Here is a 23,874-nt window from a genome sequence, read left to right as displayed (position 1 = left end):
GACTCTGCTCGAGCTCAAGGAACTAAAATGGCAGATCTTATTAAGCGCGGAAAACTCACCCGGTCTCAACAAGAACATAAACTTAAAATGTGTGCTAAAATGGTACAGCTAGCGGCTTCACCATGAAAAAATGAGTTGTTCACTGAAACGCCTAACGCTAGCTTATATCTCATTCGGACTCTGAGCTCGCAGAAACTATAGGTTAATAGAATTGTTTCAGAAAATATACTAAGAGTAGGATACTAGATCCATTAGCAAATATAATGAATTTGTGAGACTCGCTGTGTATATCGAGCTGGTATTGCCCCATTATAACTGGACTCACAGCAACTACATGTTAATAGAACTTGATTAAAGGGACAGAAAAAATAACAACAGTAAGAAACTACTATTAAATGATAATTAATTTTTTATTAGCTTATTAGGACACAGGACTCGCAGCAACTATAGGTTAACAAAACTGCATTATGATAGACACAGAAAAAATACGTAGGATACTAGCTATTTAATCCATATACAAGGTTAATTAATTTTTTGTAGCACTAGTGTAAACGCACTGTTTAAATAATAACATGATGTGTACCCATGGAGGTGAACACTCCATTTGAGTTGATGTCTTAACATTTATTTCTGTGCTAAGAGGTAGCAACACTAACTGAGAAGTGTTAATGGCATGAATATAGTAACCATGACGAGAAACTTGTTTATTCAAAATAGGCTGAATTTACAGAATAAATGATTGGTCCGTGCTAGTTAAGTTTTGCATGACAATAAAGTGGCTCTCTATTGCATGCTATATATACCACAAACATGCTATTACTGTATGTACTCTGAAGAAGTTCGTATGAGCAATAAACGAATGAAAGCTGTAAGGAACTGTTCGACTCCAAGTGTAATTTTTTCCATCTGCCCTTTTATTTTTATTTTTATTTATAGATAGTGTGTACAGTTTAATAGTGTAATAGTTGAATCTGCCTGTACTTTGAGATACGGTGACTACGCGTATATATATATATATATATATATATATATATATATCTCATATATATATATATATATATATATATATCTATATCTATATCTATATATATCTATATATATATATATATATATATCTCTATATATATATATATATATATATATATATATATATCTCTATATATATGTATATATATATATATATATATATATATATATATATAATCTCCATGTATATATCTATATATATATCTGCATGTATATATCTATATATATATCTGCATGTATATATTTATATATATATCTGCATGTATATATCTAAATCCATGTGGGTGTATGGGGATGTATGGCATTAATCTCTGTTATATATTTCTATGATGGCTTAGTGGTTAACTACTGTGACTATAGTTTGCAGGGTCCTGGGTTTGAGCCTTGCTGAGGCAGTTTATTTTGTGGCTTGGTGGAACTTGGTCCGTTTGATCCAGAGTGATTAAGGCACTTTACAGCAGTTGTAAGCGGGTTTTTCACGATGGTAAGCACTGCTAACCTCCAGTTACAGATGTTCTTCATCTCACATTGCTGCAGTCATAACCTGTGGGTAGTCCGCTGTCCTCGATCGGCCCGAATACCAAAGAGCTGGGCTGGCGTCGGTCATTGTCGCCTAGAGCTGACGTCTGTACGTCGTAGTACATAAGCGCATGACCGACGCCATATCCTCAGTCTTTCTTGCCACATGGTCCAAGCAGAAGCAGCATTTGCAAGTGCCGCTCATGCTCTGAAATTTTCATTTATCGAAGTTTCAGACCGAAGACCAAGTTATTGGCAATGCTGGGAAATCTTTGTCTTTCTTGCCTCAGTTATCCGGATGTCAGAAAAAGTTAATAATTGCATTTCTTGTGGGAAACAGATACCTCATAAGGATTTTCATTCTTTCTGTATTCCTTGCTTAGGGCCTGAGCACGACGTGGTCGGGTGTCGCATTTGTGCTAGATTTAACAAGCGCACCATTAAACGGAGATTAGACTGTGCCAGGCTTGTTTTCGGTAAAAGGTGCAACTATAACATGCCGCCGATCCTCAGACGCCACCGCCAAAAGCGCAAAGGTAAATCTTTGAAGTCTAAACCAGATGAGTCGTCCGTTGCGGACGCTGGTTCTACGGAGCCTCTGGTTGAATTTGTGGATCCTGCCGAGGGTTTGGCTGAATCCCATGGGGAACCTTTACTTTTACAGGAATTGGCCTCCCAGGAGGTAGGCCCGGCTGAAGGTGCTTCTCGGGTGTCTGTAGTTCCATCTTTACAGAAGTAGGCCTTCTACTTCAGTGGCTAAAGCCCATGCTAAGGCCAAACCTTGTCACGTTGGCCCTGGTCATAGTTCTAGCTCTCCAGCCCCTGTTCCTAAAAAGCATATGTTAAAAATGGCTGAGGACTTGATTACTTTGATCAGGGGTTCTATGCCCCCAGAGAAGAGGCCTAGGGTGGAGGCAGATTTAGAGGGATGGATCATTCCTCAGACTACTCTGATTCCTCAGCTGAAGAAATTCAGGAATTCCCTTCTTATTTAGATTCGGATGCAGAGGACTCCTGTCCTTCTGCTTCTCCTCCAGAGGATTTTTCTTTTTCTGAGACTTTACATTCCATGAGGGAGCATTTCAAGTGGGATGGTCAGGATTTTTCGGATTCTCGAAAAACTCAGGGAATTTTGTTTCTGCCACAGCATAGGCCCTTGGCTATTCCTCCTGTCTTAGAAGTTGTTCAGGATGCTTTTTCTGAATCTTCCCTTAATCCTGATTCTTTACCTCCTGCCCCTGTTAAGCCAGACAGATATTATAGAGTTCCAGAAGCACATAAGTATTTCTACAAGAGCCCTAGAGCTGATCCGAAACTATTACTCAAGGTCCAAGGGTATTAGGGCTTCTGTGGCTAAGAATCCAGTTCCTTTGGATAAAGAATCTAGAGCTTTAGATAGATGGGGGAAAAAAGTGTACACCTCCTCTACGTTGGCTATGAGGGCTTTGAATTGCCAATTTCATATGCTGAAGTATCAGAATTTTTTGTTAGGTCAATTGAAATCTAAGGTGGATGCTTTATCTGAGGGTATAGAGTGTCAGGAGCTCCAGGAGTTGGTTCATGCATCAGATCAAGTTGGCAAGCATTCTTTGCAGTGTGGTTTCGATGCTCTTCAGGCTGCATCCAGGGTGGCTGCTACAGGTTCAGTTATTCGTAGACATGCCTGGCCTAAGGATTAAAATTTGTCAGAGCATGTTAAGGCTCGGATTTTGGATGCTCCACTTCAATCTGAGGTACTTTTTGGTCCTTCTGTGGAATCAGTTTTGAAAAAGATGGAAGATAAGGCTAAGTCTATGCAGACTGTCAAAGATTTTATGCAGGTGCAGCCCCCTAAGTTTAGTAGGAATTGGCCTGCTAGAGGATGGTCTTTCCCTTCTTCGGATTATCAGTCTAAGGACAGGTCTAGGCGTGGTAGAGGCAGAGCTCACGCTCAGGGTTCTTTCAGACCTAGGACTTGGAGTTCTCATGCACAGTCTTCTGGTGAGGGCAGGGGTCAGCCTTTCGTAAACAGACCCAATGACCTGTATCTTCCGCTGCCAGACCCTTCTCTACTGGAAGCTCCTCTAGGAGGAAAGTTGGGACTTTTCAAACAAAACTGGCATTTGGTCACCCAGGACAAATGGGTGTTGGATATAATAAATCACGGGTACAAGTTTTATTTTCACACTTTTCCTCCTTTCAAAGGCATGCCGGATGTGCCTCCTCAGCAAAGGATGGAGGCTCAGGAGCAAATTTCTTTACTTTTACAGATGGGGGCAATTCAGGTGGTCCCTCCGTCAGAAGTAGGCCTAGGTTTTTATTCCCGTCTTTTCCTAGTGCCAAAGAAAGGAAACGCTTGGAGGCCAATTCTGGATTTGTCCATTCTCGATACCTACCTAGACATTCCAAAGTTCAAGATGTTAACGTTACAACAACTTCTGCCTATGCTAGGCAAAGATCATTGGATGGTAACCCTGGATCTCAAAGAGGCCTATCTTCACATCCCTATCAGGCCCAGCTGCAGGAGATTCCGGGCTGGTACTTCTCATTATCAGTTCTCTGCATTGCCCTTTGGTTCATCTACTGCGCCCAGAGTATTCACAAAAGTTCTGGCTCCTGTAATTGCTTTTTTCAGACAGAGGAATACAAATTTATCCTTATCTGGACGATTGCCTGATTCTTGCTCAAAACAAAGACAAGTTACTACAACATCTCCAGTATGTAATGGCAGTTTTAAGATGCCTAGGGTATTCTGTGAACGAAATAAAGTCCAGTCTAGTTCCCTCTCAGGACATGTGCTTTCTGGGTGTGAGACTGAATACAGCTTCTCACATGGCATTTTTGACCCCGGACAAACAAAGAACTCTTCATCTATACTTCCAGCAGTTATCAGTAATGTCCAGGCTGACTGCAAGGACAGTCCTTCAAGCCTTGGGGTTCATAGCATCTTGCATTCTAGTACTTCCCAATGCCAAACTGCATATGAGGAAGCTACAATGGTATCTCAAAAGTGTGTGGACTCAACACTGCCACGGTTTGGACACTGTCATTCGGATTATACCTTGCATCCAGAAGGAATTCTTGTGGTGGGCTCAGGAATGTCACCTAAACAAGGGACTCTGTGACCCGACCAGAGGCGAGTCGGATCCTAACGACGGATGCCTCGGATTTGGCTTGGGGAGCACACTTCAATGGGAAATGGATACAAGACAGGTGGCCTCCCAAACTACTACATTTGCATATCAACATGAAGGAGATGTTAGCAGTCTAATTTGCATTGATGGCCTTCAAGGACCTACTTCAGCCGGGACTGGTGTTGATTCAGACAGACAACACAACAGTCATGTGGTACATCAACAAGCAGGGGGGAACCCATTCCTACCCTCTTTGCAGACAAGCAATGATTTTGTGGGAGACTGCTCTGAGTTTGCAAATCAATCTTCAAGCACGGTTTCTGCCAGGAGCACAGAACTCCCTAGCAGATGTATTGAGCAGGCATATTGTGGATCCCCACGAGTGGAAACTGGATCCTCAGGTATTCAAACATTTGACAGTGGCTTGGGGAACTCCAGACATAGATCTGTTCGCTTCTCCACTGAATTTTCAACTGCCAAAATTTTGCACAAAGATGTTCCACCCAAATGCTTGGAAAATGGATGCTCTATCTTTCAGTTGGAACAACCTTCACGTTTATGCTTTTCCTCCTCTGCCTCTTCTTTCCAAGGTACTCTTGAAAGTCAAGCGGGACAAGCCTTGCATGATTCTGATAGCACCAGATTGGCCACGTCAACATTGGTATCCTCTGCTGAGGAGTTTAATTCAGGAGCCTCCTTGGCTTCTGCCACAGGTTCCTCATTTGTTATCCCAGTCAAACAATCATTTTCTCAATGTTCGGGTGCAGTCCCTGCATCTAGCAGCCTGGCGTATTCTGTGATGGAGCCAGTGGGGTCTCAGCTTCCTCAACAGGTTTTAGATGTCATTTTGGAAGCCAGGCGGCCTAGTACTAGAAAAGTTTATGCTGATAAATGGAAGAGATTTTTTCTTTGGAGCACAGCAAAGGGCTTTGATGTTTCAGTGCCTTATTTGAGTTTTGCACTACAGTATCTTACTGAATTACTGGACAAGGGTTTGTCATTCTCTTCTGTGAAGGTTCATGCTGCAGCCATTTCTGCTCACTATGATTGTGACCCTCCTTTATTTTCTCGCCCTTTGTTCAAACAATTCCTTAGAGGGGCAAAGAATATAAGACCCCCATGTAGAGCTCCTACTCCTTCCTGGGATCTCAATTTTGTGTTGGAGAAGTTTACTTTACCTCCTTTTGAACCTGCAGCTACGTCTGAATTGGAAGTTTTGTCTTGAAGACAGCTTTTTGTTGGCCATTACTTCTGCTAGAGGGTATCTGAATTGCAGGCACTCATGGCAGTTGAACCCTTTCTGATATTTCATAAGGATAGAGTTTCTTTGCGAACTAACCCTACTTTTATGCCTAAAGTGATTTCTAATGTGGCCTTGAACCAGTCTATTCATTTGCCTACTTTTTATGCTGATCCCCAAAATAAGGGGAAAAAAGTCTTGCATTCTTTGGATATCCACAGGCAGTTGCGTTATTATTTGAGCAGAACTAAGGAGTTCAGACAGACTCAACAGTTATTTGTTTCTTTTGCTTTGGGTTCACAAGGGAAAGCTGTTTCAAAGCAGACTATTTCAAAGTGGATTGGTCAATGTATTGCTTTTTGTTATTCTCATCATGGGAAGGATGTTCCTGCTGGGGATCAGACCTCATTCTACTAGGGCTACTGCCACATCTACTGCTTTTTTGAGGGGTGTAGCTACTAAGGATATTTTGGAGGCAGCTACTTGGAGTTCAGTACACACTTTTACTAAGCATTACCATCTCCCTCTTTATTCCAAGTCCAGGGCTGGGTTTGCCGGGTTTGCCACTGCAGTTCTACAGGGCATGTTAGCAGCTCCTAATGCCATTTAGTTTGCCAGCCTCCCTTTTCCTTTGCTTTGGGATTCTACCCACAGGTTATGACTGCAGCAATGTGAGACGAAGAACATAGTACAGTTTTGTACCTACCATAAATGTAGATGTTCGAGGATCTACATTGCTGCAGTCCAATTATCCCTCCCTCCTTCCCCTCTATAGTTTGTGGTTGCTGTGTTTTTTTAGGATTATCTTTATTTCCACACTGGTAGTTGTTGGGTGTTTACTATTTTGGCTCTGGCCTTCTTCTTAGGCCTTCTGACATCTGGGGCAAGAAAGACTGAGGATATGGCGTCGGTCATGCGCTTATGTACTACTACGTACTGACGTCAGCTCTAGGCGACAATGACCGACGCCAGCCCAGCTCTTTGGTATTCGGGCCGATCGAGGACAGTGGACTACCCCACAGGTTATGACTGCAGCAATGTAGATCCTCGAACATCTACATTTATGGTAGGTGCAAAACTGTACTTTTCTTGTACTCATTAGCTTCTACTTTGCTTACTCTTTTTGGGCAATGCTTAACCCTGCGGAAGCACACTTGGGCACGCTTACTGCTGCTTATTTGTGCTTTGACCTGCTTACATGTGCCTTATTCATTATGACACTAACACTTCACATGTGCATTTCATGCAGTACTTCAGTTCACATTTAATTGTTATTCTGTAGGTTATATGGCAAAACAATGTAAAATTATGTTTATATACAGATTTCCCATGGAAAATAATTTGTGCTGCAGTGGGACTCGAACCGGGAATGCCTTGTTCGTTAGGCATATGCTCTAACCCTCCACTATTGCTGTGCTGCTTCATTTGTATATATATTCCTTATCCTTCACAGCTGCTTTAACTGTAGCTAGGCGATGGGCAAACCCGTGCACCTACAGTTAGCTGTACTTGAGGGGGTTTAAAACACATCAATAATATGGTTTCTTCGTTTTATTTGACTGTACTGTTGCTGTTGAAGACATTGGGACTGTTGGTGGGGATATTTTGACACTTGTGAGCTGTCTCACTCATTTATTTACACCGTCTTCTGTTCTACTTTGCAGGGGCGTGTTTATTTTGAGAGCTACGCTCTCAGACAAGCCCCCTGCACTAGTCCATGCTCAGTGTAGCATTTGGAATTCAGGCAGCGCTCCTTCATTAATATACGTGGCGTGCTGCCGTCCTCTTCAACTGCCGCTTCTGTGCAGGACTAGATTACTAAATCCAGGGGAATGATTTTAAACACCTTTTCTAGAGTCTTCCACAATGACTTTCTACATCCACAAAACACTAAGGTGGGCCAGCGCTAAGGGAAAATAGAGAGGAACAAAGTAATGTAGGGGTTCCCAAAAGAGTCACCTAGCCTTTTCTGTTTATAATGCTGTGTTCTCTGTCCAATCTTCCTATTACTATACTGTTGTAAGCACTCCATCACAAGGGCATTTGCCATTCCGTTTTCATTTGGCATTGTCATACCCTTCTCAACTGCCCCTGATTTTGCTTATTTTTGCCCCGTCTCTTCTACAAAAAAAATACATTTCAAGCATATTTTCATATTTTTGTTCAGAAAAAGGATATTGATATGAAAATGTTAACCTGTTTAATGAATGAGTAATATTCAGAACTTGTCACTCATTTTTGTGCCTTTTTACCCACATTATTTCAGACTTGTCCAGAATTATTGAGCAATGAAGTTGAGAGGTTTGACTGGCAAAGATTTCTTTTTTCTTAACTTTATTAACTTGGAAGACCAAATAACTTGGAAGACCAAACACTGGAAGTTTGTACACAATGGTTCTATTTCAGTAGCTTTTGCACATTTGTGTATTTTACAAATAAGTGGAGTTGTTCACAGCATAATCACTTATGTTAGACTGTATCTTCAAAGGCACATACAAGAATAACTTAAGCAAAATAACAGGTAGTATAACTGCGACGAGGACATTACATTTGGAAACAATGTAATCCTGAGATTTTGTCATTTGATGAGATGGGAAATGACTGTAAACTGAAAATGCCATAAAAAAATCATAGCATTTTGAAAAATTGTTGAGTGAGGAGGCCTTGATTATTTTGAAAAGAAAAGGTCAGATAGCCCACATGGTAGAGCAACCCCTGAGAAGATGTGCGTTTGGGAACTAGGAGTAATATTAGAAGGCAGGTGTAAAAAAGGATGAAGGCATAAATGATTTTTATTTGATTAGTCTGCATTTGAATATAAGGAAGAGTACAGAGTAAAACTGAGTAGCACAGGGGATGGAACACTTGCTAGACTTTCTGGGAGACTCGAGGGAATTGGACCCAGCATTTTAGTAAACAGACTGAGTAGCTTGATGCAGAGTGCAGGTTTGATACTGTAGTAAACTGGGAATGAAGGTGGCAGTGTGTTGCAAATGAGTCTGGCTAAACAAATGTCTCCTATATTAAGGTTTGCTGACTCCCCCTCCCCTCAATTGTTTTGCCACCTCTTTGTCCATTTTGAAGGAGTTTACATAGATTAAATGTCCATAGTGTATTTTTTCAGAATTATTTTTGTAGTACTCCGCACATGGCTACAGATTAATTTGGCTTTTATTTTTTTAAATAAGTTATTTGCGATTTGTGTTACAAATTTATCAGAATGCATTAAGCACAGATGGGTCAGAATTGTTTTTCAAGCTGTCAAGATTTAAACTGAAACCTTCACTGCAGATCCAGCCGTATTCTGTTTGAACAGCTGGGAACATTAAAATGAGCAGACTGGAGTGGGTCATTTTGTCCTTAACTATTGATAAAGCCTATGTATTAATTGCCTTTGCTGAGTTTCTACAGTCATCAAGTGGAAATTTAAGCTATTATCTTCAAACATTAATTGACTATTAACAGGGTACTACAAAGATTCTCTTCTCTGCATTCTGTTATCTTTTGCTTTGTACATCTGATGATTGTGACTCTTGCATTGATTTTGTAGGATTCCTGGAAAGAAGTAGACATCGGAAATGTGAGACTGGCAAGTGTTATGTCATGCCCAAGGTGAAGAATCATTTTCATCCGTGATGTGTATTCTTCATGTACTGAAACTAACATACAGCATTGGTGACTTTTTTTTTTCCCTAAACAGGTGCATATTTACAACTGTGGATCCTGAAACTGGAATTATTGACATGAAAGAGCCATTGGAAACACTGAAGAGGTATTGCTGTTACTTGTGTGTTGGTCATGTTAATAAGGATCTAAAAACAAGCATGTTTCCTTGTCATTATATGGATAGTGGGATTACGTGCAGTAGGTAAAATGAGTAACGGTATGCAACTTCTTATTTATTTGGAGCTCCAGTTCTTGCTACTGGAAAAGCCCACTTCTGGCACTAGTTTTGATGGTTTTAGCATGAGTGGTTAGAAGGTACATTGTTGTGTAGCTAGCTAATCTGGTACCTGGGGTCATTCCCCAATCTAGCTTCCATGCCACATCTTTTTTTCAACTGCGATTAACTTCCTACATTTGTGTAGCTGCTACAGTTTTGGACTCTTCTGACTTGAATAGCAAAAAATAAATATATCTGTATATATTTTTAAAACTGCAAGCAGCTCCTACAGTTTATATCTGCCATACATGGAGTGCTAAAGTGCTTCAGTGCAATGCAGAACCAGCATTAACATGCCAGTATTGCACCAAAATAGTCTGCTTCTGAAGATCACACCCTCTTACACTTTGCGCCCAGGGCAGTTGCTTCCTTCGCCCCACCCTAGATATACTTCTGATCAAGCACCTCATTGTGAGAAATGTTTTGCTGTCATAGAGGCACTTTGTAACTTTGTAATTCTTTTTATTCATTTTTTCATGCTGTTACTGCTCATATTAGAAGCCACTTGGGATAGCACTTTTTGTATTCTAGGATGTGTAGGCTTTTTACAGAATCATTTCTACATGAGCCAAAGTTTGAGGGTAGCCCACTGGCATTGAGATGCTTCCAGAATAGTCCAGTATAAAATGGAAGTATGCTAGGAATGTACTAGGTTTTAAAACCACAGTCTTTAGATGTAGACTGTATGACTTTGTCTCCACCACACCGTTAACTTCCTGTACATCTCAGTAGCCAGCATTCATGGGCTATGTACTTCTGTGCCTACCTAATAAAAATGATGGGGGATATGTTTACTTGTCACATGGTATGTGGAGAATCAAACCCATAATTATTATCATACTTTGTGACATAGATGGGACATGACTAAGGAGAGAGGCTTGTCCTGCTGTCATTTTCAGTTTATGCTGTTTAAAAATGCTTTTAAAGATTTACTATGAGGTTGTTTTTTAGCCATGGAATTTGGTTGTTGTGTCTTTCAGCTTTTCCCGGTTAGGGGTCGCCACAGCGGAACTCCAGTCCGCTAATGATTGGTAGTTTGTTTTTACGTGCCGAGTTACCAGCCCTGATGCACAACCTTCAACGAAGGTACGCCTATTCGCGCATGTCTCCACGCAGAAGACGCTCTAGCTGAGAATCGAACCGGACAGTGTCTTACTGTGAGGCGACAATGCTACCGCAGCACCACCACCTCGGGGAGCCATGGAATTTGGTAACATTCATGATTGTGATTCTCATTTGTTTTGTTTTTTATCTGGGTAAGTGAGCTGGTCCATTGTGGTTTAAATATGGGCAGTTCAAAATGGTCTATTTGACTAGCTTATTGTTTGGGGGGAGCAGGAGACATACGTATGAAGCAAAAAGACAACACGGACACCGGGAGAATGTGCAAACTGTGCATAGACAGTAATCAGAAGCCAATACTGAACCCCTAGAACTGTAAAACATTTACCATTAAACTATCATATCACCCACAATGGAGAGTATCCCATTGTCACCGTTGCATTAATGTGTTTTTTGGGTATTCATTCTCTGCAGAGCAGAAAATCCATTTCAGCACTACGTGTGTTTCATGATGGCTTCCCTGCCCCAGGAATGATTCCATCTGATCTATAGTTGATAAATGCACTTAAGAGGAAGGGTGGTGATGCTATGTTACATCCCATCCTTATATTTTGACACAGTAAAACCCAGGCAACAAAGTATTGTGTGCTTCATTACAGCTGCTCACAATTCAGGATGCTTTTAGTTTCATAGGTAGGTACTAGGCTATTGGTCCTGGGGCCTATATAAGCCTAGCCAAAAAGGTTCCCTGGCTTTTGCCACCCAAGAAAATTATTTTCCTGTGCCCCTGTCAAGCAGTGCCTCAGAAGTGATCTCCAGGGTGAATTTTCTATTTCCCATGCAGTCGTTAAAGATTTTTTTTTAGAGGGCCAATGAGGAGCTTTGTTTGACATGAATGGGTAGTTTGTTCCAGAGTATAGGAAGCCTCTGGGACAGGAATCTATCCCTCTAGCATGTTCTTTTTATTGTGGTGTCAAGGTTTAGGTCCCTGGAGCAAGTGGTTCAGGGAGATTGGGATTTTTTTAAGTGTAGCATGTCCAACAGCTGTGGGTTTGATGTAGCTTTGTATGTTAGGCAGAGATCGCCTCTGAGCAGGTGATATGCAACAGAGTAGAGCTGGAGTTTTTTGAGACAGTCTGTGTATGGCATCTGTAGTCTGTGTATGGCATCTGTTTGAAGCTAGTAATCCTCTTAGTGAGGTATTTATGTGGACTTTGCAATTGTTGTAGGTGTTTTGTGAGATGCATGCCAAACGGGGCATTGTACTCTATAATGGGTCTGAGGGGTGATTAGAGAGGAACAATGACCTCCTTTTTTCTAGAGGAGAACCCTTTTGTGATGGTGTGCTATGTAGAAGGATTTCCTGACTACTGTGGCGATGTAGTTATCAAAGGAGAGACTACTGTCCACCTGTGTCCCAAGGTCTCCTCACAGTTTCAGTGTTTAGTGAGCTACCGCCTATGTGGTAGTTCATGGGTACAGAGTTTTTCCCAAAGGGGATGACAGTGCTCTTCTTGGCATTGAGCTTGAGGCCATGACTTTGACACCAAGCATCTGTCTCTTTGAGGCCCTTTTGTTAGAATGTCTACATCCTTAGGTGATTCTATTGTGGCTCCCAGTTTGCAGTCATCTGCAAACTTTGTTAGCTAAAGACCGTCTGTGTTGGCCTGCACTTCAGAGAAGTAGATGCCAAACAGGAAGAGGACCCAGGACCGAACCCTGTGGTACTCCACTCATCACTGGTCTGAAGTCGGACTTGGAGTCGGCTACATTTACTGTGTGGGTTCTATCAGTGAGCCAGTTGGCCACCCATCTTGTAACATAGGGATTTATGCCCTATTTAGTGAGTTTATCTATAATTCCAGAGTAGGGGATGGTATCAAAAGTCTTGGCGATCAAGATAGGCTGTGTGCACTACCTTGCCCTAGTCTATGGCTCTAGTGACTGCTTCAAAGAAAACAGTCAGGTTTAGTAGACATGATCTCCCTTTTACAAACCTAAACTGAGTGGGGTCCAGGGTTTGCAGGTTACCTATGCCTTTGTTTATAAGCTAAGGTTCCATGTCCTTGTAGACCATGCCCGTCAGGCTAACGGGGCAGTAGTTTCCAGGGTCCATGGTGGCACCCCCTTTGTGGAGTGGGATAACAGTCGCTGTGCGCCATTCAGTAGATGCATAGCCTAAGGTGAGGCTATGATTGAACATGGTACATAGGTGGGGTGCCAGTTTGTTTAGTTCATGCATTATGCAGCCTGGAATGTTGTCTGGTCCCATGGATGCTGTGTTCTTGGCTTTGGAGAGTGTGGTCTTTACTTTTCCATCCGTGATTACAGGGGCTTTGCATTTTTCCGGTGTTAAAATGGGCTCTTTTGAGGGTGAAAGGGAAGTAAAGTTTTCACTGAAGGGTGAAAGGGAAGTAAAGGTAGCACTGAACCTATCTGCCAGGATGTTGGCAAGATCTGTTGGTTCTGTATATTTAGTGCCATTGTGCTGTAGCTCAGAGCAGGTCTTGAGTGTTGTCATTGAGATTCTTGACATAGCTGTAGAATGCTTTGTGGTTGTCTTTGGAATCAGTGGCAATTTTTATTTTCATAACTGACTTTGGAAGGTTTTATGAGGGATCTCAGCTTCTTGCTGAACCTGACCAAGGGAGTTCCTCCAATCTTGGGATTTTACTCTTTTTTGCAATGGCTTCTTCCATCTGTTTGTAGAGTTTGTTTATGGCAGGGGACCACCAGATTGGCTTCCTTTTTTTGGAGGATAGCATCTTGGTTCTGTTGGGGATGGCACGATCCATGCACTCGATGTGCTCATACAGTGCATTTGTGTAAGATTCAGCAGTCGTACCTCTATTTTCCATCTGCATGGGTGTCGTGAAGTTTGCCACTTCTGTCTTAAGAAACATGAAGTTGGCTTTGGAGTAGTTTTTGATGATTTCCTTAATGGGGGGTGGGGTTGGGATATTGATGTATAGGGTGATTAGCTTGTGGGCGGATCTAACCAGCGAGGAGTTGACCTTTGGCATGAAACACCGGTTACCCATTATGGTAATGTCCAGGATATTGCTGCCCCTGGTGGGGGTGTGGACAAGCTAATCAAAGGCATTGGAATTTATGAATTCCAGAAAACATTGAGCAAATGAGTTCGTACACAAGTAGTTTTCCCATTTGATTGTGGGGTAGTTGAAATTACCCATAATTAAGTATTGGACTGTACCTTAATATTTTCCAGTATCTTAACAAATGAAGAGTGGGAATCCTGGGGCATGGTGGAGGATCTGTAACAAGCTACAGCCTGCAGTGCAGTCTTGCCCAGTGTTAGTTGCACTTGGATAATTTCAGATGCATTATGTTAAGCAACTAGCCTGGAGGTGTGGATATCCTTAATGAATATTGACATGCCACCGCCTTTAGTATTTCAGTCCAGAGTGGTGTTCCTAGGGTAAGTTTTGTTAAAACATCCCTGTTTAATTTGTGTTGCATAATGCCTTAACTTTAGTCACATTTTTTTATACTGTTTGGCCTTCCAGATCCAGCCTGTCAAGCCTTTTGTCTTCCTTTTTAACTTTGTTTTTTCACTGCTGGCTGAAGTCACATAGCCAGCTGGCATGAGAGTCCGGCACAAGTAAACTGTCTTCACTAACGGTTTAGATTTTTTTCTTTCCACATTTGCCATCCTGTGACATCACTACGGGACAGTCCATGGAAGAACATGCCAGTGAGTGTCACTGATATGTGGCAGATTTGAAGTCCCTGGTCTCAATTGGAGTTGTGGCCCTTGAAGTCCCTTTCTCCTCCTACTTGCATAGCTGAGCTGAACTGCCACTATTCATCTAGTCCACCCCAGATGGTCTACCAGATCCACTAATCAAACCTGGGTCTCTTGCATTGTACTCACAGCTCTATTCCATTGCTTCACAGTGCCAGCTAAAAAACAGTCTACAGTTTTTAAAATTTGCACTGTGTGAGCATACCTATGTAAATGAAATAGGCATTGTTTGAACATCTCTCGAAATGATGTTATGGGTGTTGTTTAAGTAGACATACACAAGAAGACAGCTGTATTATATAGATGTTTCTTCTTTATGTAGGTATCTCAGGAGTATAACAAGTTTGCAGATGCATAATTGCCCAATAGACCGTAGGAAAAGTGGATTCAGTCTTTAACTCATTGGGAGCCTATGGACATTGTACTCTGACTTGTAGTGACTGCATCTCAAGTGTTTTGAATCAAGTTATGTCTTCACATTTCAAACAAATGTTCATGTTTCTGGCTCCATAAGGGCTCCTATAGAATTATAAATGTCAAATTGTGCAGCACAAACAGATCTTCAAAGTAGTATGAGTCATGAGATTCTGTGTCTTAAACTGGATTTTATAAGTTATAATAATCATAGTAAATATTAATTTTGTAATATTTTGTAAATCTATAATATTACCATAACCCCCACACACGCATTTTGTTTGCCATCTGTGAGATTTCACATGAGGTTATGCAGTTCTGTTACTTAGTTGTTTGATATATTTAGAAAAATATGAAAAATTATGACAATATAAGTACTTGATATATGAACAATAATATTTTTTAGCAGCACTAGACAGCAGTGAAATATCAGTGTATTTGTGTTGTCGGTCAGATGAGCTTTAAGACAAAATCATTCAATTGCCTGTATGTAACATGGTTTTGGAATTAATATAAATATGAACAAACTATATTAGATATTGTGAAGGCTGCCAGCTTAGATAGAATTTTGTAGATAATTCTGTCATTGTAAATATTAATGTAATCCACAGGCTTGTTGTACAAATGTAAAGAAAACCAACTGTTATATGCTGAACTTCAAAAATGTAACTACAGTGCACCCTGTTGGAAGAAAGCTGTTAAGCAAAGAATTACTACTGTGTTTTGATTTCAAGCCCGGAGACCAGATGTCTGGGCTAGCAAATTCTTTCTATTGTTAAGACAGATAATTGCTAGATTTTACATGTAAAAATGTCTTGTATTGCTGTGGCTTCCTGGCCAGGTGCAGCTTACAAAGAAATGTAAATGTTGAGTTTCTGTTAGATTGGGAACTAAATGAGAAGTGATAAAAATTATGTAGTGTGAAATGACTCAGCATTACTGGGTATCATCAATTTAAGACTCTCTCAGAGAAAGATTGAGCATTTCGGATTTTGTCTGAAGCTGACAACTCACCAGCACTTTGCCTTGTAAGTAGAGTTATTTAGGACAGTTTCTCTTAAGAGTTGGATAGGAATTTAGCCAGATTAGACTAGCTGTTTTCTAATATTTCTCAGACTGTCCTACAATATTGTTTTAAAGTTCCTGTGATTTCTGAACTCTTGATTAGCACTGTGTTGAATTGATTAGATTTGTCTTCTGATGTTATTATTATTAAATATTTTAAACCTTTCAACTGTGGCTGTTTTGTATAGAGGTAATTTAAACTCTTGGAGAGTACTTGCATGTATTTGGTGATACTGTACTAAGACATTCCAGAATAGCCTTAGCCCTGGGTCACGCATACTGTTTGGATACCAGTAATATTACACAGTACAATTGGTCACCCTTGGGGAAGGGCCTTGTTAGCTGATAAGTAGTGATTGGTGGCAGAGATTTCTACCTTATAGTCTGGGCAAGAAGGAGGCATAGCTGGAGAACCTGTGCCAGCCTTCCCCAGGAGAGTCTGTTTGTATATAAATCGTGTGTGTGTGTGTGTGTGTGTGTGTGTGTGTGTGTGTGAGCTACTGGGGCAGGGACACGAAGCACTGGTTGAACAGAGAGGGGTGTTGAAGATCTTGGCTTGACCACTAGGCTGAGATCTGAACTCCTGTAGCTGTGCCAGTGGGGAGTCTTATTGGCCATCTGGAGAGAAAGGGAGACACCAGCCCCAGACTGACTGACTGTGATCTGTGTGTGCTCTTAAGGAGAATTGCACTTTAGTGTGTGTGTGTGTGTGTGTGTGTGTGTGTGTGTGTGTGTGTGTGTGTGTGTGTACTTGTTATCCCCCCAATCTGCACACCCCTTACTGGTACTAGTGGTGAGGATTGAGGCTCCTTAATTACTGGGCCAGTGCATGGTTGTTGCATATTAATTGGTTGGCAGTGGTGGGATATCCACACCACATATTTAATTGGTTGGCAGTGGTCAGATATCCACACCACATATTTAATTGGTTGGCGGTGGTGGGATATTCACATCACACACTTATTAGCTTGTAGTGGTATGAATAGTGAATTCCTGTAGCTTGTGTACAGTGATCACTGAAGGTGTTTTGTACTCTAAATCAGCCACTCTGTAAACATTCAGAGTTCAGATCACAATTGCTTTATTTCTTTTGTTGGCTTAGTTAGTCACAGAGAGCAGGCAAGCGTGTCAGCATATTAGTACGGTAAGCTGACAAAGGAGCCAGTTGACTGAGATGTGCCAGGCTAAAGGACTGGTGCATGGAAACCTGACTAAGGCAGACATGATTGCAGATTTGGTCAAAGCTACATCAGAGAAGAGCAACCAGGACGATTATCAGACTGGCCGTGGAAATGTACAACACTCAGAAAATGGGCAGCTCAACCCTTCTGCAGAGGACTTAAAAATCCATCTGGAGCTAGAGAGACTGGAGTTGGAAGCCAGGCATTTGGAAACAGAAGCAGCAGAGAAACTGAGACTTCTACAAGCTAAGGAGAATGAGAAACTACTACACCTGGAAATTGAGGAGAGGCAGAGGCAGCATGAAAAAGAGATGCTGACTCTTTGCCAGAGTCATGGAGGTAATTGGGAATGGAGTAACCGGACCCCAGAAGCACAAAAGGTCAGTAAATTTCTTCTGTAGTTTACAGGGGGGGGGGGGTAATTTTGATAGTATCATTCATATGTTTGAGAGGGTATGTAAACAGTATGATGTTGACCAAAGCATCTGGGCACAGTTCCTGACCCTGGTAAAGCTGTAACTGTGCTGTCTAAATTATCTGATCCTGAATTTTTTGGTTATACTGCTGTTAAGAATTGTTTGCTAGAATTTTTTAAGCTAACACCTGAAGCTTATAGGAAAAAGTTTCATGAGCATAGACGCAAAGTAGATGAGTGTGTGTGAATATGTTACTGAACTAAGCACTTATTTTCACAGGTGGGTGAGTGGATGTCAGGTCACCACTTCTGAGGGGCTGGCAGACCTTTTGGTGAGGGAACAAGCCCTTAGCACTTTTCCTGAGAACATGAGTATCTGGTTACCCAATAGACAATATGCTGCTTCAGATGAGTTGGGGAAGAAGGGAGACCTATACCTAGTAAGCAGGGCATCACTGCACAGGAAAGGGACACCCAGTGCTACTCATGGGTCTAAAGGAACCCATGGTTGGCAGACCAGACTACCCCAACAGAATCTTGACAGCAGGGGAAGCCACTAGTCCAGGTACACGTCCAGGACCTAGGGTTAAATGTTTTGAATGCATCCTGTGGGATGGCATATAGATGTCCACAGAGGCAAGGTGGGGAACAAAGTGAGGGAGCCAGTAAGTGGGAAGGACAAAATGCCAACAGCAGGCTGTCTTGAGACAACAGGAATACCAAACTACCATCCTGCAGATGTCCTGATAGGGAAGGATTTTGATGAGGCAGTAAGTACCATTTGTTAATGCAGATGTTCTTTGTGTTTCACTGTTGCAGTTATCACTTTTGGGGTTATCTGCTTGCAGTAGCCTTCAGTTGGCCTAATTATCAAAGTCTTGGGTCCTGCTTCAGTTACTGTCTCATCTTCCATGACGTCAGGTCATCAGGGGTATAAAGCATGCAGGTGACTCCATTACATCCGTCTTTCTTGACATGTGGTGCCCAAAGCAGTTCGCAAGTACTGGTTGGCCAACTCCTGAAATTTTCGTTTTCGAGTTTCAGAAGCAAAGTCTTCAATTAAAGCTAAGTACCCCGTTGGGGAAACTTTTTTTTTTCTTGCTCCTAAACTGATGCCAGTAAAAGTCCATTATTGTATTTCTTGTGGAAAGCAAATACCTCCTAAAGATTTTCATTCGTACTGTATTCCTTGCCTAGGCCCTGACCACGATGTACCTCACTGTTGGATGTTCTTCATTCCACATTGCTGCAGTCCTAACTATTGGGTAGTCCGCTGTCCAGTCGGCCCGAATACCAAAGTATATGGCTGACGTCGGTCAAGGCGCATTAGACTGACGTCAGTACGCCAGGGTACTAATGCGCATGACCGACGTCATATCCTCAGTCTTTTTTGCCGCATGGTCCGATGCAGAAGCAGTTTTGCGAGTGCAGGTTGGCGTTCTGAAAGTTTCTGAAGTCAGAGTTTCAGACTGAATCAAAGTTGGCTAAGTACCCCGTTGGGGAATATTTTGTTTTTTTCTTGCCTCAGTATTTAACCGGATGTCAGAAAAAGTGAATAACTGTATTTCTTGTGGGAAACAGATACCTCATAGGGATTACCATACTTTGTGTATACCTTGTTTAGGGCCTGAGCACAACGTTGTTGGATGCCGCTCTTGTGCTAGATTTAACAAACGCACTATTAAGAGAAGGTTAGACTGTGCCAGGTTAGTTTTTGGGGAGGGTTGTTATTATAAAATGCCGTCGGATGGTCCGACGCCCGCCGCCAAAAAGCGCAAGGATAAAGCAGCAAAGCCTAGAGTGGAGGAACCGACAGTCCCGGACGTCGGCTCTTTAGAAGGCTCAGTGGAGCCGGAGGTTTTGCCAGGAGTTTCTTTGGAGTCTCAGGGAGAGACTTTACTGTTACAGGATGTGTCCTCTCAGGAAGTAGGCCAGGCTGAAGGGGCTTCTCAGGTGGCTGTTCTTCCCTCTCTTCCTAAGGTGGTTAGGGCCTCTCCTTCTGTTTCCAAGGCTTCTTTAAGAGGCAGGCCTAGTTTAGCTTCAGTGGGGGTTTCTCCGAGTGTGTCAGGGTCTTTGCCTAAGAAGCATATGCTAAAATGGCAGAGGATTTGATTACTATGATTAGAGGTTCTATGCCCTCCTGATAAGAGGCCTAGGGTGGAACCTGAGTTTGAGAGTTTTGAGCAATGTTCGAGGCTTCTGAGTCTTCGCTGAAGACTTGCAGGAGTATCCACCTTATTCTGATTCTGATGTGGATGATTCTACTCCTTCAGCTTCGCCTCCTGAGGATTTTTCATTCTCAGAGACTCTGCATTCCATGAGGGAGCATTTTAAATGGGAAGGTCAAGATTTCTCTGATTCCAGGAAGAGGCTTAGGGAATTCTTGTTTTACCCCAGCATAGGCCTTTAGCTATACCTCCTGTTCTGAATGTGGTAGAAGATGTTTTGCAGAGGCTTCCCTGAATCCTGATTCTTTGCCTCCTGCCCCAGTTAAACCGGATAGGTACTATAGGGTGCCTGAAGCTCATAAGTATCTTTTAAGAGTCCTAGGGCAGACCCGAAACTGTCTCTCAGGGGCCTAAAGGTGTGAAGGCTTCTGTTGTTAAAAATCCTGTTCCTCCTGATAAAGAGGCAAGGGCTTTGGATAGATGGGGAAAGAAAGTGTATACTTCTTCCACTTTAGCCATGAGGGCGTTGAATTGTCAGTTCCACATGTTAAAATATCAGAATTATCTCCTTTCACAATTGAAGTCTAAGGTGGATGCTCTGGCTGAAGGTATTGAGTGTAAAGAGTTGCAGGATTTAGTTCATGTGTCTGAACAGGTGGGTAAGCATTCCTTGCAGTGTGGTTTTGATGCTGTGCAGGCCTCCTCGAGGGTGGCTGCCACTGGTTCTGTTCTTCGTAGGCACGCCTGGTTGAGAGATCAGAATTTAGCTGTGCATGTTAAGACAAGGATTTTGGATGCTCCTTTACAGTCTGATGTGTTTGGTTCGCCTGTGGAAGCAGTTTTAAAGAAAATGGAGGACAAGGCTAAGTCTATGCAAACTGTTAAGGATTTTTTGCAGGTGCAGCCTCCAAAGTTTAGTAGAAATTGGCCTACTAAGGGATGGACATATCCTGCTTATGATTCCCAGTCTAGGGGTATGTCTAGACATGGTAGGGGCAGAGCTCAAGGTTCTTTTAGGCCTAGAACAGGGAGTTCCCCTGCTCAGACTTCTGGTGAGGGCAGGGGTCAGTCCTTTCGTAAACAGACCCAATGACCTGCCTTTTCAGCTGCCAGTACATTCTCGCCTGGCAGCACCTTTGGGAGGAAGGCTGTCTCTTTTCAAAGAAAATTGGGATTTAATTACCCAAGACAGATGGGTTCTGGATATCATTCACCACGGTTACAGGTTTTATTTCCATACCTTGCCTCCTTTCAAAGGCATGCCAGACATTCCTCCTCTACAAAGACAAGAGGCTCACAAGCAAATTTCTCTGTTGCTCCAAATAGGGGCCATTCAGCCAGTTCCTGTGCCGGAAAGGGGCCTAGGATTTTATTCTCGCCTGTTCCTAGTACCAAGAAGGGGAACACGTGGAGACCAATTTTGGATTTATCTATCCTCAACACTTATCTGGACATTCCCAAGTTCAAAATGTTGACGTTACAACAGCTTTTACCTCTGCTGGGCAAAGATCACTGGATGGTAACTTTAGATCTCAAGGAAGCTTACCTTCATGTGCCTATCAGACTAAGTTGCAGGAAGTATCTGCGTTTTCGAGCTGGAAATTCTCATTATCAGTTCTCTGCATTGCCCTTTGGCTTATCTACTGCGCCCAGTGTATTCACAAAGGTTCTGGCTCCAGTGATAGCTTACTTCAGACTAAAAGGAATTCAAATCTATCCTTACTTGGACGACTGCCTGATTCTGGCTCAAGAAAAGGAAGACCTTTTACAGCATTTGGAATATGTGATAGCAGTGCTAAGATGCCTAGGGTATTCTGTGAACGAAATAAAGTCCAGTCTAGTACCCTCTCAAGACATGTGCTTTCTGGGTGTGAGACTGAATACAGCAGCCCAGATGGCCTTTTAACCCCGGACAAACAAAAGAATCTTTCCAGTTACTTCCATCACCTATCTCTTCAGTCCGGGCTGACTGCAAGGACAGTCCTTCAAGCCTTAGGGTTCATGGCATCTTGTATTCTGGTGCTTCCCAATGCCAAACTGCATATGAGGAAGCTGCAATGGTATCTCAAAATGTATGGACACAGCACTGCCAGGAATTGGACACTGTCATTCAAATAATACCTTGCATTCAAAAGGAATTTTGTGGTGGGCTCAGGAATGTCACCTAAACAAGGACTCTCTGTGACCCGGCCAGAGGCGAGTCAGATTCTAACGACAGATGCCTCAGATATTGCTTGGGAGCTCATCTAAATGGAAAGTGGATACAAGACAAGTGGCCTGCCAGACTACAGCATCTACATATCAACATGAAGGAGATGTTAGCAGTCCAGTTTGCATTAATGGCTTTCAAGAAGTTACTTCTTCCAGGGCAGGTGTTGATTCTAACAGACAACACAACTGTCATGTGGTACATCAACAAACAAGGGGAACACATTCTTACCCGTTGTGCAGGCAAGCAATGATTTTATGGGAGACTGCGCTCAGCTTGCAACTAACTCTTCAGGCAAGGTTTCTGCCAGGAGCACAGAACTCCTTAGCAGATGTGTTAAGCAGACAAATCATGGATCCCCACAGTGGAAACTGGATCTTCATGTATTTCAAAATTGACAGTGTCATGGGGAACTCCAGACATAGATCTGTTCGCTTCTCCACTAAACCACCAGCTGCCAAAGTTTTGCACAAAGAGGTTTCATCACACAGATTGGAAAGTGGATGCTCTTTCTTTCAGTTGGAAAAATCTTCATGTGTATGCCTTTCCACCTCTGCCTCTTCTCCCAAAGGTGCTCCTAAAGGTCAGACAAGACAAGCCAAGGATGATTTTAATAGCTCCAGATTGGCCTCGTCAACACTGGTACCCATTACTAAGGAGTCTGGTAAGGAATCCTCCATGGCCTTTACCTTTGATTCCACACCTGTTGTCTCAGAGGGACGGTCACCTGCTCAATGTCAAGCTCCACTCTCTTCATCTAACAGCCTGGCATATTCTGTATTGAAACACAGCAGGTCTCAACTTCCTCAACAAGTTTTAAATGTGATTATGGAAGCCAGAAGACCTAGTACAAGGAAGGTGTACTCAGAAAAATGGAAGAGATTTTTATTTTGGAGTGCAGCAAACAATTTGGAGATTTCTGAGCCTAATTTGAGTGTGGCTCTTCAATATCTTACTGAGTTATTGGACAAAGGTTTGTCTTTCTCTTCCATTAAGATTCATGCTGCAGCAATTTCAGCTCACTATGATTGTGATCCACCATTGTTTTCATCCTTTGTTCAAGCAATTTCTTAGAGGGGCAAAGAATGTAAGACCCCCAGAGCTCCTACTCCTGCTTGGGATCTCAATTTTGTGTTGGAGAAACTTACTCTACAACCGTTTGAGCCTGCGGCTACTGCTGAATTGAAATACTTGTCATGGAAGACTGCTTTTGTTGGCCATTACTTCTGCAAGAAGGGTTTCTGAGTTGCAGGCCCTTATGGCGGTTGAGCCTTTTTGATTTTTCATAAGGATAGGGTATCATTACGCACTAATCCTTCCTTTATGCCTAAGGTGGTTTCTAGTGTGGCTTTAAACCAAACTATTCATTTGCCTACTTTTTATGCAGATCCCCAAAATAAAGGGGAAAAGATTTTGCACACTTTAGATGTACACAGGCAATTGCGTTATTATTTAAGCAGGACTAAGGATTTTAGGCAGTCTCAGCAGTTGTTTGTTTCTTTTGCTTTGAGTTCAAGAGGGCAAGCCTGTGTCAAAACAAACTATTTCTAGGTGGATTGGGTTTTGCATTGCATTTTGTTATTCCCATCATGGCAAGGAGATTCCAGCTGGGATTAGGCCTCATTCCACTAGGGCTACTGCCACTTCAACAGCATTTCTAAGGGGGGTGGCAACTAAGGATATTTTGGAGGCAGCTACTTGGAGTTCAGTGCATACTTTCTCTAAGCATTATCACCTTCCTCTCTACTCTAAG

At 42.3% G+C, this 23,874-nt stretch overlaps 1 protein-coding gene across 1 annotated transcript in view; it reads left to right on the top strand.

Moving 5' to 3' along the window:
• The window catches only part of LOC122790246 (mitochondrial amidoxime reducing component 2-like), a 241,923-nt gene that overhangs the window by 200,827 nt on the left and 17,222 nt on the right, over positions 1 to 23,874 (top strand). Inside the window, exons 5-6 of the mRNA XM_044057781.1 lie at positions 9,449 to 9,510; positions 9,599 to 9,670. Of these exons, the coding sequence (XP_043913716.1) occupies positions 9,449 to 9,510; positions 9,599 to 9,670 (134 nt within the window). The remainder of the gene's footprint in view (positions 1 to 9,448; positions 9,511 to 9,598; positions 9,671 to 23,874) is intronic.

The sequence above is a fragment of the Protopterus annectens genome, chromosome 1.part2 (genome assembly GCF_019279795.1).
Source record: "Protopterus annectens isolate FY-2018-M chromosome 1.part2, PAN1.0, whole genome shotgun sequence".
Taxonomy (NCBI): domain Eukaryota; kingdom Metazoa; phylum Chordata; order Ceratodontiformes; family Protopteridae; genus Protopterus; species Protopterus annectens.
Note: the sequence above shows the minus strand (reverse complement) of the source record. Positions and strands in the feature narration are given on the sequence as shown.